This window comes from Gopherus evgoodei, chromosome 7 (genome assembly GCF_007399415.2).
Source record: "Gopherus evgoodei ecotype Sinaloan lineage chromosome 7, rGopEvg1_v1.p, whole genome shotgun sequence".
Taxonomy (NCBI): Eukaryota; Metazoa; Chordata; order Testudines; family Testudinidae; genus Gopherus; species Gopherus evgoodei.
The window spans coordinates 19,033,310-19,051,469 of NC_044328.1; the positions used below are offsets into that span (position 1 = coordinate 19,033,310).

Sequence of the window (18,160 nt, forward strand, 5' to 3'; positions counted from 1 at the left end):
GGAAGAACTTAACCAAGGGTCATGATGGATTCGCCAACACTGGCAATTTTAAAATCAAGATTAGATGTTTTTCTAAAAGATAAGCTCTAGGAATTGTCCAGGCTCTATGGAGGTCAGTCTAGATGACCACAGTAATCCCTTCTGGCCTTGGAATCTATGTCACTAATAAGGCATTGAAAGTCCCAAACCATTTGGGCTTCGTAAGTCAAAAACAAAACTTTAGCACTCCGGAAACCAACAGGCAGCAGGTAAAGATCAAGAAGCACAGTTCACAAAGGGCGGGCACTACCACCACCCCTCACTTAATAGTGCGGGGATCATTCTTGCCACATCTTCCACTTGCCTCCCCTAACCTACCAGAACTTCTTCAGTCTTGTCTGGATTGAGCTTCAGCCAGCTAGCTCTCATCCATGTCCCAGTCTTTTTTCAAAACCTTAGGCCAGGCACCAGCTAGACTTCTCCAGCTGTTCTGTTGCCATATTTTATTTTCCAAATACATTGCAGTCATAGAATATCGGGGTTGGAGGGGACCTCAGAAGGTCATCTAGTCCAACCCCCTGCTCAAAGCAGAATCAATCCCCAGACAGATTTTTGCCCCAGATCCCTAAATGGCCCCCTTAAGGACTGAACTCACAACCTTGGGTTTAGCAGGCCAATGCTCAAACCATTGAGCTATCCCACCCTATCCTGTCTGTGTCTCTCTCTCTCTTCCCCACCTCCGCCACAAAGAGTAATTTTTTCCTCAAAAAGAAATTATTAAAATGTCAGTACAATCAGAAGCAAAAGTTTTTAAAAAATAAATAGCACCAAAGAGTGGGAACTGGACTTCATTCTGATAGTTACAGACGGAAGAAAAGTGTGACAAATTCCAGTTCTCTTTCAAAGAAACTACTGAACAAAATTACTTGTACTACTGTATTTCAAATCATAGCCTCATTTACAAAATATGTTAAGAAACAGATTCCCATAAATTGAGGGATTTTTTTCTGGCATCCTTTAACTCTTTGATCTTTAGTCTATAAAGAAGTGGGCTTCTCAGCTAGTCTGAGGTGTGCAGGGCTGTACCACCAATGAGATAAGATGAAACAAGCTGTAGCTCTGAGATGAAAAATACACAGTAGGAAGCCATTTCAAAAGGGAAAGTTACTCTGCCCTTGTGGAGGAAACTTGCAAAACAAGTTAAGTTATGATGTCATGTTCGGTATGCCTCATACTCCAATGAGTGCATGCTTTACAGCAACAGTGAGTAATTATAGTATGAGCCTACAGGACCATAATAATGTCTCTCACATGCTACACACACTAGGACAGGGAGAAAAAAAAATGAATCTCCTCCAATAGAAAGATTTCCCATCATCATCATGGGAAGGGGAAAATATTACCCGGCACTGACTTGTTTTCCTAAGCACTGAGGACTTTAAAAAAAAAAAATGATGGAGAAATAGCAAAGTGTTCCAACATTTGAAGATCCTACTAGCAAAGAGGAAAGCCTCAGAAACACACCTAAAATGAATCCCTGTGTGATTACTTCGATTTCAAGTAATACTGGTTGGAAGTAATGCTGCATACTCCTGCAGACAGCTACTTTCAGCTCTATTTAGTCGTGGCAGTGAATACCAGGATGTAGATCGTGCGTGGCAGAATAGAGCATTTAAAATAAATAACTGCAATTTCTGTAAAAGAGCTGATTACCAAGGATTCTTATTCACCATGTGTGAAAGTCACATTTCTCCCGACGCGGCTAAGGAGGGAACAGAATAGAACAGAAATGACACCATTCCACTGCTCGAGACAACATGAAGTGTATTGCAAAGGAACTCCAGAGCGCTCTGCAGGTGATGGCATTACGGTACAGGGTGGCCCACTGCACAGGATGCCCTAGCAGGCTCTTGGGGAGGCAATGAAGTAATGGAGTGTGGCCAAACTACACAGAGTATCTAGCTACAAACCCTACAAAAGGATGAGGGAGGGCATAGTGGGACACAGAAACTATTTCAGGCACTGGACTGGTGGTTGCAAAGTGGCTGCCTCAGTGTCACATTGTCCTGCCTTCAGGTTGGAGAGTGATGGCTGCATCTCACAGAACCTCTGTGTTGGTCCCCTGAGAAAGCTTATTTGTTCAGGCTTTGCACAGGGAGTGAGAATTTCACCCAGCATTCATAGTCCACCTTACTGCAGTAGAAAGAACCTTACCACAGAAGTGAGCCTTGAGTTATGGCTGCAAGAGTACACCATACACATGGGAAATGCCAAGTCTTACATGTTCCTGGGTTTAGCTATGCACTGCGTGTTCTTGTGAGTCACAACAGTTACATTATTAAGTATCCTTTAATTATACTGCAGTTATGGTGACCAAACAACATGTCATCAGCAGGACTTGAACCTATGACCTTCAGCTCCAAAGTACAGATCCCTATCATTGGAGCCAAAGTAATAACTCCAGTAGCTAGACACACTAGTAGATTGTTATCCTAACATAAGAATGGCCATACTGGGTCAGACCAAAGGTCCATCAAGCCCAGTACCCTGCCCTCTAACAGTGGCCAATGGCAGGTGCCCCAAAGGGAATGAACAGACAGGTTATCATCAAGTGATCCATGCCCTGTCAACCAATCCCAGCTTCTGGCAAACAGAGGCTAGTTACACCATTCCCGCCCATCCTGGCTAATAGCTGTTGATGGACCTTCTTCCATGAATCTATCTAGCTCCCTTTTGAACCTCGTTATAGTATTGGCCTTCACAACACCCTCTGGCAAGGAGTTCCAGAGGTTGACAGTGCGTTGCATGAAAAAATACTTTCTTCTGTTTGTTTTAAACCTGCTACCTATTAATTTCATTTGGTGGCACCTTGTTCTTGTATTATGAGAAGGAGTAAATAACACTTTCTTATTTGCTTTCTTTATACCACTCATGATTTTATAGATTTCTATCATATCCCCCCCCAGGCACCTCTTTTCCAAGCTGAAAAGTCCCAGTCTTATTAATCTCTTCCCATATGGAAGCCGTTCTATATCCCTAATAATTTTTGTGGCCCTTTTCTGAACCCTTTCCAATTCCAGCCCTCCTTCCTGGCCCCAGCTCTGTGGCTGCTGTGGCAGGGCAGAGACCCTCTTCCTTCCCAGCTCCAGCTCGGGGGCTGCTGCGGTGGGGGAGAGAGGGCACATCGATCACATCAGAAAGGTAACACTACTGACATTAAAATATGAGTTGTGTGCTATTTATTTGTAGAACAAAAAAAATTTAACTATTAATTTTTTTAGATAGCACTTTTATCCGAAGTGTTTTACAATAGTTAGCTAACAGTACAAACAACATTTGGAAAGATCATTAAGTGGTTCGCCGAGACCCTCAGCAATTTTCAAGTGGTCTGCGAAAAAAAAAGTTTGAGAACCACTGCTTTAAGTATTTTAAGCCGCAGCATCTGTAAACTAGTCTTTCTACCTCCCACTTTACTCCCAGATGGGCTGTTTTTTCAGAGCATTCCCTTTCCTGACATGCTACCTAAGGTTGTCAGCATAGGCCTTTTAATCAAATATAACTACTTTGGTTAATCAGCATTAAAGCCTGGTATCATATATCTGTATTCATAGTGCTGTAGTACCTAGAGGACCCAGTCAGGATCAGGGTCCCAATGCGCTAGAACTGTATTAGCACACAGGAAGATAGTTCCTTATCCAGAGAACTTATAGTCCACATTCTGATCCTGCAATGTACTGCATGTGATCAGACACCTCCACCTGTGCACAGCCCCACTGGCTTCAATGGGGCTCTGAGCATAGGGATCTGTCTTTGCAGCTCTCAAAGCAGGGTCAGGACTGAATTTGAAACAAGATGCAACCAGTGAGAGTAACAAACAATAGCACTTGGGGGAAGGGAAGATGAGGTAACAGGAGGAGGCAGTTACACAGTCTAGATATCTGCACAGCTTGATTGTCCCAGAGTTATTTTAAAAGGCATGGATATTTTTAATACAATATAAATAAATATCAAAGTGATTCTCTGTCTCAGAACTCTCTCCTTGGCAGTAGGTAATATTAGTGAATTGGGTCAATTTTTTCTTTAATTGCTAACTTAAGATGCTGTATCTACCACCTATAAGTGATGTGCTATAGATTTACAACAAGACCTGCATGTTAATCCTGAATGTATTACAGAAATATCTGCATTTCAGTGGTGAGTGAAGACTTGCAGATGTATTTGAAGAAGCCTAGAGGTAAGCAGGAGCTATGGGCACAGCAGGAGAATTGCTGAGGATTGATTCTGCCTGCCTGGTTTAAGGGCCCTGAGCTGCAGATAGTGCAGTGGATGGGCCTGGGTCACCTTAACTCCCCTTTAACAGAAAGTTAGGATCAAAGGGGGCCTCCAAGAGCCTTGAAGGCAAGGACCAGCCAGCGTGCCCCCCACTATATATAAGGGGAGGCCCTTGCACAGAGGTATAGTAGTTAACGTCCTTATCCCAAGGATGTGCTACTGTATAGATTCAAACCAAAAGGGCCGACTAAACACCCAGCTGGGCTGAGGGGACACAGTGCAAGGCTCAGCCTGACCAGAAGGGAGTGGTGATTCACTAAGGCACTAGAGTACAGTTAAGTATTTTCTTTATATTTCCGTCTGTTTCCAAACTAAACATTTATTTTAAGCAAATATTAATCTTTGTGTATTTGTATATAGAAGGCAGGGGATTCATCTACTTCTACTGACGCTGGAAACCTAGATGTAGAAAATATTCATTACGAATCATGCCACATTTATTATTGCAGTGCTATAATAGCCCATTGTCTCATATATATTACAACCTCACATAGTTACAATAAAAATCCTGACACAACTGCAAACTCTGTCTTAATGAGTTTGTATCTTGCCTGTACAAATTTAAGTATGGGCTAAAATGTAGTTACAAGTTCTCTACTGAGGAGTAACTATTTTAAAATTAGAAAAATGCACATCCATTGAATTGTTTTAGTTTTTTAGTCATATGTTAAAGAGAAAAAAAAGAACTCAACCAGTCTGAAATGGTTTTGGCCCAGAAAAAACTAAAAACCAAAAAGTAAACCCCAAGATTATAAAAAAGGGACAGGATTTAAAATGTAGCAAATTAGCCTACGATGTGCAATTGTTTCCGATACTTTGAAAAAAATGCAAATATAGCTGATGTGCTGAAGTTTTAACACATGCTAGTGTGTGATCAATACAGCAGTTTAATACGCACATGCCTGTAGATTTAGGCCTTGTCCATGCTAAAGGTTCATAGATTTAAGTCCAAAATGGATGTTCATGATCATCTAGTGTGACTTCTTGTATAACAGGCCATAGAACTTCACTCAGCAATTCTTGCTTCAGAACTTGCTGTTGAACTAGAGCATAGCTAAATCTTGCTGTAAAGAATACTTCTGATAGAGAATTTACCACATCCCTTGATAAATCTTTTCCAGTAGTTCATTACCACAGTTAAAAATTTGCATCTTAATTTCAATTTGAATTTTTCTGAGCTCAGCTTCCAGCCATTGGATTTTCTTGGAGCCATACTAAAAAGAATCCATGGGCTGTTATTACCACCGTTTAATCCTTTAATGGGGACAAGGCCTCAATGTCCATGACTTTCACTATAAATGGCTCAAAGTTTTATCAAGTCAAAATTATTTTTGTTCACGTATCTATAGTGCCTTGCCTTTTACAAAGCATGCAGACCAAACTGAAGTATTTTGTATTGTCCTATCACCTACCGACCACCAATCTGAATTCACTGGCAGATGAGAAAATCTTTGTAGCCATGCTGAAGTGTAATTTTAACTATCCTTCTTTGAGCTCAGAGAAGCAGATTAAAACTAAAACTAAGTTGGTCTTTTTAAAGGTCCAAAGGTTGCAGTGAAATAAGATAACCTTTAGAGAAGATGCTAGGCCGTCCCATAATCCCTAGCACAGGGACCTAAAGGAATCCCCCAGTACTATTCATAAACAGGGCACATCTCTGTACATCATGTAGCTGGTCTCCTTTCTCTGTGTTGAGGAGGAGTAGGAAGGAGGATTCTGATGCTTCATGCCATTCCACAATGCCTTTAAATTGGGAGCAGGAACCATGTAACCATAACCAACCAAAAAATACAATACTTCAGGAGTGGCAAGCTGGCACACACACACATGGAGTCTGAGGATCATCTTACTAGATCCCAGGGTATGAATCAAGACTCAGGGTGCCCGGGGTTCCCAGAGCAATAGAACCCATGGTGATTAGACAATATGTGTGAGACTTTCATAGAGTTCGAGTGTAAGAGGCCATCAGACCATTTTCTAAACTGCTTTAGTATAGTTTAACAGAAGTCAAAGCTAATGGCTTATATTTAAAAATTAAACCTGTTCTTTAAATATTGGAGCTCATTTTCATGACTGTGAGTGTTTCAGAAGGTGTCACATAAACACAACATGGCCACTTGCACACTCGTCTCAGAAATACCAATTGCCTTTTTTTCTCTTAATTATAGTTTATTCATGCTGACAAGTGCTTCTTACCCAGTGAGCTTCCATACCATTGGGGCTGAGTGAAATGGATGCAATTTTGCTCTAACGTGCTATAGTTACACTATGCACGACTCAGGTGAAAACTGAGTTTAAAACAGAGATTTATTTGCACCTATCAGGCATAAAATTTAAAAGGGAAAAACTGGAACTCATTTTCTTCCCTCTGAAATTCTCTTATTTCTTTAGATAAGAAAGCATCCCAAAATGCATCATTCTGTGACTTGACTCATACCAAAAGTGTCAGTGCTACTAATAGTATTTGTAGTGTCACAAAATTATGCATTCTGGAATACCTCCTGCAATCCTGAGCATAAGAAGAGGATTTCAACAGGGAAAAAAATAAAAGCTACGTTAAAATATGTTCTTCTGCTGGATTCCCCTCACAACCTGCATAATAGGGGACTTAAACTCATTTTTTATTTTTATTTGTTCTTCTTTTCATTTCCGATTTCGGTCCCTCCACAGGCGAATCAAGGTTGGGTAGCAGTGATTAAAAGAATTCTGACTTAGATTGGATTGTGCTACTTGATTTAATTGTGATTGGACTGTATTAATCAAGTGACAGTAACATTAAGCACAGTTCTTTGCCAGTGCATTATGAAACACTTTACAGATATTAATGAACGGCTTTAGGTATTTAATTGCACCAGCTGGTATTTACATTCATTTACTATCAGTGAATACCTGTTACTGAGTTAAATATCAAATGACGAATTATTAGTCACTTGTGTGTCTAACATAAGGATAATAACCCCAGGTGATACAATCTCTTCAGATGGGTATACCCTGCTACTCCCTTGACTCTCTTGAGTATACTTTAAGACTCATTTTAAACTATTGTGTTTTTCACAGGGCTTGGAACTGGGCTGTGCCTTATGGAGAGTTTAAACTAGGGCTTTAAAAACAGAGCAAAATTAAAAACAATTGTTCCTGAATTTGTGAGGAAAAGGTGGAAATAGTGAGTCTGGCTATACAGAGCGCAGTGTTAAAGTCCTGCATGGCGGGGACTAAATTAGCTAGCCAGCAGGCTTCATAACAGACAACTTGGGTGAGGGAAGGTCAAGGGTTAGCTTGCCCTTTATCAAATTGTGTCTAAACTAATTATTCAGTTCACAAAGTAACCCTGTGTGTGCGGTCAACTTCCCCCCACACCCCACCCCTGCATTTTAAGTGCTGGCTACAATCAAAAGACTGCATAGTGTGAGTGTGCAATAACAGAAGAACTCCATTATATGCTGTCGAATATACTTATTTCTAAATATCACAATCATTCGAAAGTGGAGATTGTGTTACCCCCCCTGCTCAGAACTACTCTCCCCTGTAACGTTTAGTGCTGGGTATAATTCTATAGACACACAAGCAGGCTTAAAATGAGTCCTTAACATTCTGCTGCTGCAAACACTGCTAATGTTAGTTCTTACTAGGACTTGCGGTAGGACGCACTCCAATCAGCAGTAAGTGTTGGCAGGCAGAGGTGCTGGAACTAGGTCTGCTGGGAGTACGGCCGCATCCCCTAGCCTGAAGTGGCTTACCTCATATACATGGTTTACTGTTCGGTTCAATAGCTCTCAGCACCCCCACTACCAAATAGTTCCAGCACTCTGCTGGCAGGATCGGGCCCTTAGTGTGTATATATGACACTGTAAGATAAAATGGCTTGCTTTTGATAGATGTAGTCTACTGTGTAAATATTATTTATTACAGTACTGCCTAGAGGCCACAGTCAGAATCGAGCCCCAGTGAGCCAGTTGCTTTATAAACGAACCAAGATAGCTCCCAAAGTGCCAAGATATATTGGAAATAAGCAAATAGGAGTTTTTGTTTCTCAAATCTCCAATATAATCTCACACAGTTCCCTCTATTCTGCAACATGAAAGCTATTATGCCATTAATTCAAAAGCCTATTTTTGCTTTGCTGGAAGTAATTCAGTGTTCTCACATCTGAAATTGTTTTATTGTAAGTGATATTCTTTTCAATAATTTACACTCTGATAAGATCCAGATTTCACCCAGTGGATACTCATTTTGTAGGCATCATATTTTAGATTTGAAAGTTTAAAATAAAAATAATGGTTATTTCTTCCCTAGAAAACTGAAAAATGATGACGACCGTAAGATGAAAACATTTGTCTTCTTCCTATACTGCCCTGCAATGAAATCACATTCCTGCTGCATTAACCCTAAAACCATAAGGCCTTGCCATAAACAGCAGACGTGAAAGCAGAATCATTCATGATTTTGTCATGCTCCCAAAAAATCAAGAAAGCACCTAATGGGCTATTAAACAAACAGGTCCATTAAGCAGTGATGAGAGTCTGGCCCTTTTTTTTTTTTTAATTTTCATATTACCGTGAGCAAAATTACTTTGCTACCAATAATCTCTATTGATGACAGACTATAATATTACAATACTTTGTTAATATTTTATGAATGTACACAAGGGGAGAGCACTTAGATCTAAATAATTCAACCTCACTTTTCTATAAGAATGTACTAGGAATTTATTTTTAAAATTCACTAACTGGTGAAACCTATTTTTAGACATAATGGGTTGAAACAAATAAGTTCAGCACTAAAATACATTGAAGAAAACCAAAGCTGTATTCTTGTATGTGAACAATATAACAGACAGAGGCCAAATTATTTAAACAATGCTTGTGGAATAGGAAGTGGCCAATACACAATTATTTTGAAAAGACTGCTTTGACTGCCCAGTTATTAGAAATGTATCAGTGCAGTGTATTACAAGATAACTTTATTAAGAAAGAACCATCCCTATTGAGGTGCTTAGGGGGCCACTGAGGGTGCTGTACAGCATAACAAAAATATACTTAAAATACAATAAACATGTTATAATAAAAACACCTTCTTAAAATTCAACAAATAAAGCAGTTTGGCACAAGGATATCCCTAAAGAAATAGTATCTGATACATTTAGACTGAAAATATTAGATTTTATAAGAACTTGTTTGTATCAAACATACTATCAATAGAAATGTTCCCATTACTCTTTGTTTTCACTGGAATTAATATATGAACACAAACTAAATATATTAGCGCAAACTCTGGAGTGTGTAGTTTGCAAGTCCTACAGGGGAATGCTTAAATCCAGACTATATATAACTAAATAACTATATAACACTATAACACAAACTAAATATATTAGCACAAACTCTGGAGTGTCTGGTTTGCAAATCACACACACACACACACACACTCTGGATTTAATCATTCCCCCGTAGGATTTGCAAACCAGACACTCCAGAGTTTGTATTGGGGCATTAGAAACAATAACGGAAACTGACCATAAACAAAAATAAAACTGAGTAACCCGTTTTCATTCTCCTAGCAGAGTGAATGGAAAATTACATAATCAGCAGAAATGATGAAAAATAAATGGGATTTTTAAAAAACATTTATGCTTCTTTTATATATACATATAAATAAAAGCTAAAGCTCAGAATGTGTAACAGATGTGTACAAACACAGTGGCTCCATTCAGCTAGGAGATGAATTCTCATAAAGGAAACCACAGACCCATTCCTGCAATCATATACTCACGTGCTTAACACTACACACGAGTGAAGGTCCCAGTGAAGTCACTGACACAACTCACCTACATAAAGTTTAGTATATGCAGGTTTGCCAGATCGGAGCCCATATTTGGAAGGGAGAGAATTAGAATACATGAAACTATTTCTGGACTAACCTGACACTTTCTCTATGTTTATCTGGGCAAATAAACTAATGTAGTTATATTTCAGGCACCATTTCAAATTACCGTTAACTTATTTTGAAGCTGAAGTATTCTAGAGTGCCTTACCTTCAGGTTCCAAAGTGGTGTCTTGAACAACTGAATTGTATGATGGCCGAGCCACAGACAGTCCGGCCATGGCGACCACCACCAGGCATATAAGGCAACCCGAGTTGCAGCTGACCATCTTTTTAGTGCCAGTTCCGGGTCCTTTTCCATATATCCATGTGGACTTTAATCCCATCTGAACACTTCTACACAAGCATGGGCTGAAAGCAGTGCCTTCAGCCTTGATAAAAAGCTTCTCACTTGAAACTGTTGCTGCTGCTGTAGGGAAGAGAGAGATTTAGCAGTGTCAGTGAAATCATCTTGAATGCCAGTTGAAAATCTTCACAAAAACCCAAGGGGTGTGGAGGGATGTGGGGAGGGGAAATAGTTTTACAGCTTTGAAAGCATGAGAAAAGTGAGTGATTTTTCATTTTCTGTTAACAGTTTCCATCATCACCTCGGGCATAACCAAGCCCTTCTTGATTTCACAAAATTGTTTCTCAGCACATATTTAAAGAACTATTTTAATCACAGAAAAACATACAGCTTGCTAAGAAATACAAAAGGCACACATGTGCAGACGCATAACCCTTAATGCTACAAAATTACCACAATTATACAAATTCTATTCTTGCTATTGTTTGAACATATGTTTGAGTTTGCATGGCCTTTTGGTCCCCCACCTATATAGCTGTTGGGTCAGCTAAGTTTTAAAACAAACCAATAATGGCAAAAAGTTTTAAAATACTGTATTTCTACTTAGATCTTCCTTGAGATTTTATTTTATGTTTGGGATTCCAACTCTCCTGTATATTTACATTCTTCTGCATTAACTTCACTGTCAGTGCAAATGTCTGCATGACTGGGACAATTAAAATGGTCCAGTTTTTGCAGCTGCACTTGCTAACTTCACTGTGTTTTGGAAAATAAAAATCTGAATAATGTTTGCCACAAAAATACATTTCTGCTAGAGATCACACATGATCTACCATTTCTATTTATTTACACCCAAAGTATACATATAAATACACATATATACACAGACTGTACATATATACACAGGTATCTAGAAAGACTTCCTTGAGACAGAATATAGATGTGCATTAGTAGACGTTATACAGGCAAGAAAAATAAGCTTATTTCAATCTTTTTAAAACAAGCCACTTAAAAGGATGAAGAGCACCCTTTATGAAACACCAATGTACTGGAAAAAATGGAGTACCAAGGAAACTTGCAGCTCCCACAATGGACCTGGTAATCACCACAATGACATATCCGGAGGCATGGATCAAAATGCCGGCACCAACACAGAGTTGTTTAACAACTGGACCAGACACAAACTTCTCTCTTCTCCCTCCATCCCCTGCCCCCAAACACACAAAGACTACTCCTCAGGGAATGAATAAATCAAGTAACTGCATCATTAATTCTGATCTGTGTGACCTGGCTAATGACTAATCTTAGTTGTATTAAGTCCTAACTGAAATTTCAGTGGTGGTAGGGACAATGAAAAAGGTAGAAATTCCTTTTTCATTGTCCCTCTCTCTCTTCTCCCCATTCCCATCCTCCAATATTTTTTTTTTAAATGGAACTTTCTCCAAAACATCTATCCATAACAAATTCAGCACCCTGGTTCTTCAGCATTTAAACAGTTTGACACATGGATTCATCCTTTAATAAGTATTACTGGGTTCATTCAGAGTCTGTCAGTCTTCAGATATCCTGTTTCAGCTATATAATGCATAAAACCAACCATCCTGCCTTAAATGGGGAAAATGTTGATATCATATTTTCTGCCCCTTCAGATACTACACAGAGTAATTCAGGTTTCAGATGCAGAAATGTATTAAATGTTTTAAAAATGTAATTGCAGAATACTTTTTGCTAATTAACACATGATGTTTCAAGCCACAGCTTTTTTTCTCCTTATCTCATGCACATCCATACTCTGTGAAATGAAATTTAAACATTGCATGAGTTTTCATAATGTATATTGTAACAGCTGTCATTAAACCTTCAATGAAACAAACACTAGATCACTGCAAGGAATGATTGTAAAGAGGATCTGAAAAAAATGTTTAAATAAGTACTAGCAAAGCAGGAGTGAATTTGCTACCAGCTTAAGTAACTTTTGTCTCTGACTGTCTAGCAATTAGAGCACAGGAACCAGAATACTGTACCTTGGCTCTCTTCCTAACTCTGCCATTTGACTCACTTTTTGTGAGTTTACCCATATGTAAAATGGGTACAATACTTAATGACTTAACAGGATGGTTGTGAGGCTAATTTACTAAATTTCTATAAAGACTTATTTGAACTTGATTAAAGGGTATATAGAAATGTAAACTATAATCACAGGCAAGTAAACTATCATTGCAAGAAAGAAAACATATCACATTAAAATGTTAAATGTATTTAAAACAGGTCTGGAATATAATTTAACTCTGGTCACATTTTAATCATTACAGATTTTTAGGCTACATTAAACCCCTGAAAAGGTTTTAAAGTGTATAAATTATTCCTGCTCTCATCATAAACATTCTTCGGTCCAGCAACACTAGGCTTCTGTCAAGACTCCTTCACACCTGAGTATTAGCATGGTCTCTGCATCTGAACATTTGCCAGTAGACAATAGGCTCTCTTAATCTGTGGTGCAAAGCAGGTTTAAAATGCAGCAGATCTCTGCTTACAATTTAACAGCAAAGCTGAAATCAGAGATTTGCATCCAGGCATTAAGCAATCTGCATTGCAACATGTCAGGTACCAAAAAATGTTAAAGCAGTTCAAGAATCCCCCATCTCAAAGCAGTCCTCCCCGCCTGAAAAAAATGAAATGAAACCAAATTCTTTTCATACTTTAATTGCCACTGTTGCTGGTGGACAATTCTTCAGAATTTGGAAAGACCTCCTACTTTGGATAATTATGTACCTCTAGCTCAATGTTTGGAACACAGCCCCAGCATGCTTTTGGCCTCTACAATTCTGGCTTCCTGACTACAATACCATAATCCCTCCTGGAGTCTCAGACTCAGTGAAAGCCACACGTAGTGTTTATTTTTCCCCTTGAAAGGGAACTCTGTCTCTCTTCTCAGCCTACACTTTGGGGAGGAGTTGTCAGCCTCCAATGATTGATCGCTCTCCTTGCCACCCGCTCATCAGGTCAATTTTCACCTCGTCACATACCTGCCCAAATTTCTTTGCCCAACTGACAAGCATGGGAAAACAACCTGGGTTGGGAGCACAACCAAATTCCTCCAAGCTGTAGTTCAACTTTAAACACACACACACACACACACACCAGTGGCTTTAATTAAATTCCATTGCCGGAGCTCTTTTTAATCTCGTCCCATTGTTGTGTATATGATGTTTATCACTTCCCAGAGAGATTGCAATTTGTACAGAGCATGTTATCCAAATCAATACATTGCACACTATAACAGCTAGGCATCAGGGGATACCAAAATCTGAATCAAGTATGGATCTCTCCTTCCAGAAAATCATATGACTATCAGCTGGGAATGAGCTGTATAGCAGTTAAAAAGTGACAGTATAATTGAGCTAATGTCATATACATTATATAGAAATAAGACTCATCTCAATTCAGGCTGTAAGTAAATCTGAGTATCACAGCTATTAAACATGAATCCCAGAGGACTAATGGGAATTGGCTAGCAGTTTCGGTGGTACTCTTCATTGTTTGAACTTTTCATTTACTTTCCTGGACTATCCTGTTTTTCCTCGAGTCTTTTGCCACCGGGGGTGGGGGGAAGCTGCATTTTAATTGACATTCCAGAGAGGGAGAGAGGTACCGAGGCTACTGATTGCTGTCTATTCAGCTCAGACAGGCTTTTCAGATGAAAATGAGTAAAGGCTAGTGGAAGATTTACAGGGATTTGGTACAAAGGAGACAATGAGGTTTTAAATGTTTGATAGCGTTTCACACCAAACTCATAATAGGGCACTGTTTGAAAAGGCAGTTTTACATTTAAATATATATTTCATTAAGAAGGGGAAATTATGTATCGCTTAAAAAAAACACGAAAAAGTAGCTAAATCATGCCAGGCTAGATGAGGAACGTCTTGTACTTTTGATTTTAATAACTTTTGCTCCACATTTTCACTAAGCTCCATGCAAAATTCTTCTCTCCATTGACACAGATTGTTGCAACTATTGCTAAAAGATTCCATGTGTTGATTTTACACTGTGGCCTTCTACAGCCAGACAGGTTTAAAAAACTGCCACACAAGCTTTAACTTGTTAGGGGTCTGGAAGACTTAGCCCCACTTTTACTGCAAGCCAGTACTCTATTTTGCCCTCCCCCCCCAAGATTAGCTCCCCTTTAATTAACAGTATGATAATGATTTACTGATAGGCCTGCCAATTTAGATCCTGTTGTAACCGCTGAATACTAAGAAGTGGATTTCTATGAACTGGGTGTGAAAAATGGCATTCAATTGCAAGGGATAAAGCCTGTATAGAAAAAATAAGGGAGTGTTAACGTTTGTCAGGCTTCCCTGTAATTAACAGCAAAGATGACCAGGTCCACATGCAATAAAGACAAAAAATGCAGCCTTGGAGTGGATGAGGTAATCTCTTTTATTTTACTTGTAGTAGCAGAAATGATACATGAGGGATGCGCATTTTCACTGACGCTCTACCGGGCGCTCACAGCCAAAGGCCACTGTACGAAAATGATCAAACATTCAAAATCAAGCCTCTTCTTCGGGCGCGGGGGGGGGTGTCCCTCCACTGGACTTTTTCTCTAGGTGCTTGGCCTCAGTTCCCTCAATCCAAAACAAAAGCCACCCTCGTTAAATAAACCCGCAGGGCTGAGATCAGGCTGGCTAAGATGGGGGGGGGTGTCTGCAGATACCCCCAGAACTCCACGTTCCTGCGAGTCTAGGGCAGAGCCAGATTCGCCGCTGCCCGGCTTGTCACCAGCGCAGAGCTATTGTCAGTGGGAACGGCGCAGCGGTTTGCGCTGGTGTGGACAGGACTGCACAGGGTGCAAGGCAGGAGTGGATGGGGCCCATGGACCGTTTGTAAGTAAAAATAAAAGGGGAGGGGACACGCTAGAGATGGAAAAGGGATCCGGAGCCACGGAGTCCGTCCTTGCTGCGTTTCGAGTCCTTGCGACCCCAATCCCTCTCCGTTAAGGCGCTATTTCCTCCACCCACCGCTGGTGCAATTACCTTGAATGAAAAGGCTCCGAGTAAGCGATCTGCTTTCCCCCTGCAGCAGGCGTGCGCGCAGGATGAATCAAAGTAACGAAGACAGGCTCCCTTGGGGGGGAAACTTCTCCAAAGAAAAACAATCGTGCCTTGGTTATTCCACATTCAGGCGCTCGGACCTTCGGTGGCAAACCCAGGCTGTGGGACAGGAGCGCCTGAGCCGCGCAATTCGCACGCAAGTTGCCGGGAGAAAAGAGATTTAAAAAAAAAAGATTAAAACGAAATAAGCTTCGATTTAATCATCAGCAAAACTTTTCTTTCCTTCACTTCTCCAGTTAGGGGCTCAGAGAGGAGATCCAGCCTTGGGGAAAGGGAAGAGTAACTTCCATCCAACAGAACGGCATAGCTGGGATTTTTAAAAAAGTCCTAGGTCCAGGTCCACTCCATTCAGAATTCCGGTTGTAATCTCTAAAGCTTTGTCAAGTCTACAAACCTTTTTTTTTTCCTCCCCCTACACACTCCTCTCTCTCCCCTTCCTCCCTCCCTTGGTCACTCCCCCCTCGTTGAAACTCGAGCCATTTCCTGGACAGTTCTACTTTCCTCTGCCAATCACAGCCGTCCCAGGCAATGTTTAACTCTGCAGACTCTTCCCCCTTCGATGCACAGGGACTCGGAGCGGGGATTTCTCTGCCTCCCTCTCTCTTTTAGAGCATTCTCTCTGAAAACGCCTCCAAGTGGCACAAATAAATGAGCAGGGAGAAAATCCCCCTTAAAAATCTGCACTGAAAGAAACTTACAGGCTCCTGTGCTGCTGCTCACTGTCTGCTAGGCGAGTCCTCCCCCAGCTCATGCTGGAAACCGATCGCGTTTAAAATACCAGGATATTTTTTAAAACTACCTAACCTCTTCTAATTGTTTCATACAGGGACTGATCCTGACCCAGTGAAGTCCACAGAAAGTTGACAATTAGATCAAGCTCTAAATAGTACTGAATTGCACCGGGACTATCCATCATAATGTATAATATTCCTGGGAGAATGTATGCCCTTGGGAAGAAGAGAGTGAAAAAGACACAGGTGAAAGCTTATGGGTAAAAGCTGATTTAAAAAAAAAAATATCCAGCTAGGTCCCGATTCAGCAACGCACTGTATCACGTGCTCTCCTTCTCTCATTGAAGGCGATGGGCAGTGACACCTGTTTCAAGCTAAGCACGTGCTGAAGGGTTTTGCTGACCTTCGGACCCTAACTTTTCATGGGAAAACAATCTTGCACAAAAACAGCCATATTAAATGTCATGATTTGAGCTTTGAGGGGTATTCTAAATAAGCAGTAAAATAGGTAGCTTGCATAGGACAATCAACCCTTGCAATTTCAGCACTTTTTAGCATCATCCATTAAAATAACACTGAAAAAATATCATTACTTATGTTTTCAAGAACACTTCTGATCGTTAAAACTGAAAATGGTAAAAAAAAATAAATGTATTTTTCCACCATTGGTGCTGTTTTTTTATGAACTTCGTTTGCTCAGTCTGGCCAAGGAAAACAGACCTGTTAATTTCAGTCCTACTTTTTGTCACTTTCACTTTCTGGCTGTCATGCACTAGCACAGTGTGAAAAGTCTGGGTTGCTAACACTGCAGAGGAAGGTTTAAATTCAAACAAAAAAACGAATTAGGAAAATAAATGGAAAACTTTATACTGAGAAAGTTTGGGGGACAGGAACTGCATCTACCTGTGTGTATAGCCTCTCCCATAATGGGCTCCTAAATCCTGACTGGGGCCTTTGGGAGCGACCACAATAAAATAAATAAATAATCAACCTTAGGTTTTGCAAAGCCTTGTTGTATGAAACATAACATTAGTATCTGGTTTTCACTGACAGTGCCCCTTTAAGAAATGCACTCCTGATTTCTAAAAAAGAAGAGTCTGATCAAATAGTTCAGCAGAAGTTATTTGCCTGGACACACAGATTTAACAACAATGCATAATTCAAACATCTTAAACTGCTACTAAAATAAATACTAATAACAAAAAGGTTATTCATATGGATTCTCTGTAATGCCTGTTCTGTGGAATCAGCTTGACAACAAGATCAATATGCAGTAATTGCCTCAAATTAAATTAGAGTGTTGATCAATTTAATATTAGCTTATTTAAGCACAGCGCTACCGCACATTTTCTAAGCTGCATGCAATGTTGACAAATGGGCTCTTTGAAGACTGTGAACACACAACACAGTATCTCTCTGTTCACATACTTTGAGACATCAGAAACTCATTTTCAGATGTTCACAACTATATGTACAGGTCTCCCAGGAAGTATTTTTACCTTGTCACCATCATTAAGACAAGCTATGGAAGGGATGGTGACAAGTTTGTAATTGATTGGAATTCTTAATTTTCTCCCTAATGTAATGGACATTGGAATGATCTAATTGAGAAGCCGAGATGTCACAGTCAAGATCCAATTTCTCCAGCTCCAAGCATGTCCATTGCCCATTGAAAACACTCAGCGCATTCTCACATAAATTATTGGGCAACACAGGAAACGGCAGTTTCGCCATTCATCAATACCTTTGCATATTCTGAAAGAACGAAAAGGAAGCATTCCACTGAAAATGACAGATAAGGACATCTGTTTTTATGTCTGGAAACAGGTCTCAGAATTTAT

The 18,160-nt window shown here is 40.0% G+C and overlaps 1 protein-coding gene across 9 annotated transcripts in view; it reads right to left on the reverse strand.

The window, feature by feature from the left end:
* The window catches only part of FGFR2 (fibroblast growth factor receptor 2), a 102,140-nt gene extending 86,153 nt beyond the window's left edge, over positions 1-15,987 (reverse strand). For 7 of the 9 annotated variants that reach the window (XM_030569806.1, XM_030569805.1, XM_030569807.1 and 4 more), the window contains exons 1-2: positions 15,511-15,987; positions 10,340-10,597 (exon numbers count right to left, since the gene is read on the reverse strand). In XM_030569806.1, the coding sequence (XP_030425666.1) occupies positions 10,340-10,514 (175 nt within the window). In that variant the 5' untranslated portion in view covers positions 10,515-10,597; positions 15,511-15,987. Of the gene's footprint in view, positions 1-10,339; positions 10,598-13,173; positions 13,196-13,246; positions 13,269-15,510 lie in introns of those variants that run through there. The other 2 variants (XM_030569800.1, XM_030569799.1) reach the window with 2 other exon arrangements.
* Positions 15,988-18,160: the final 2,173 nt, after the last annotated feature.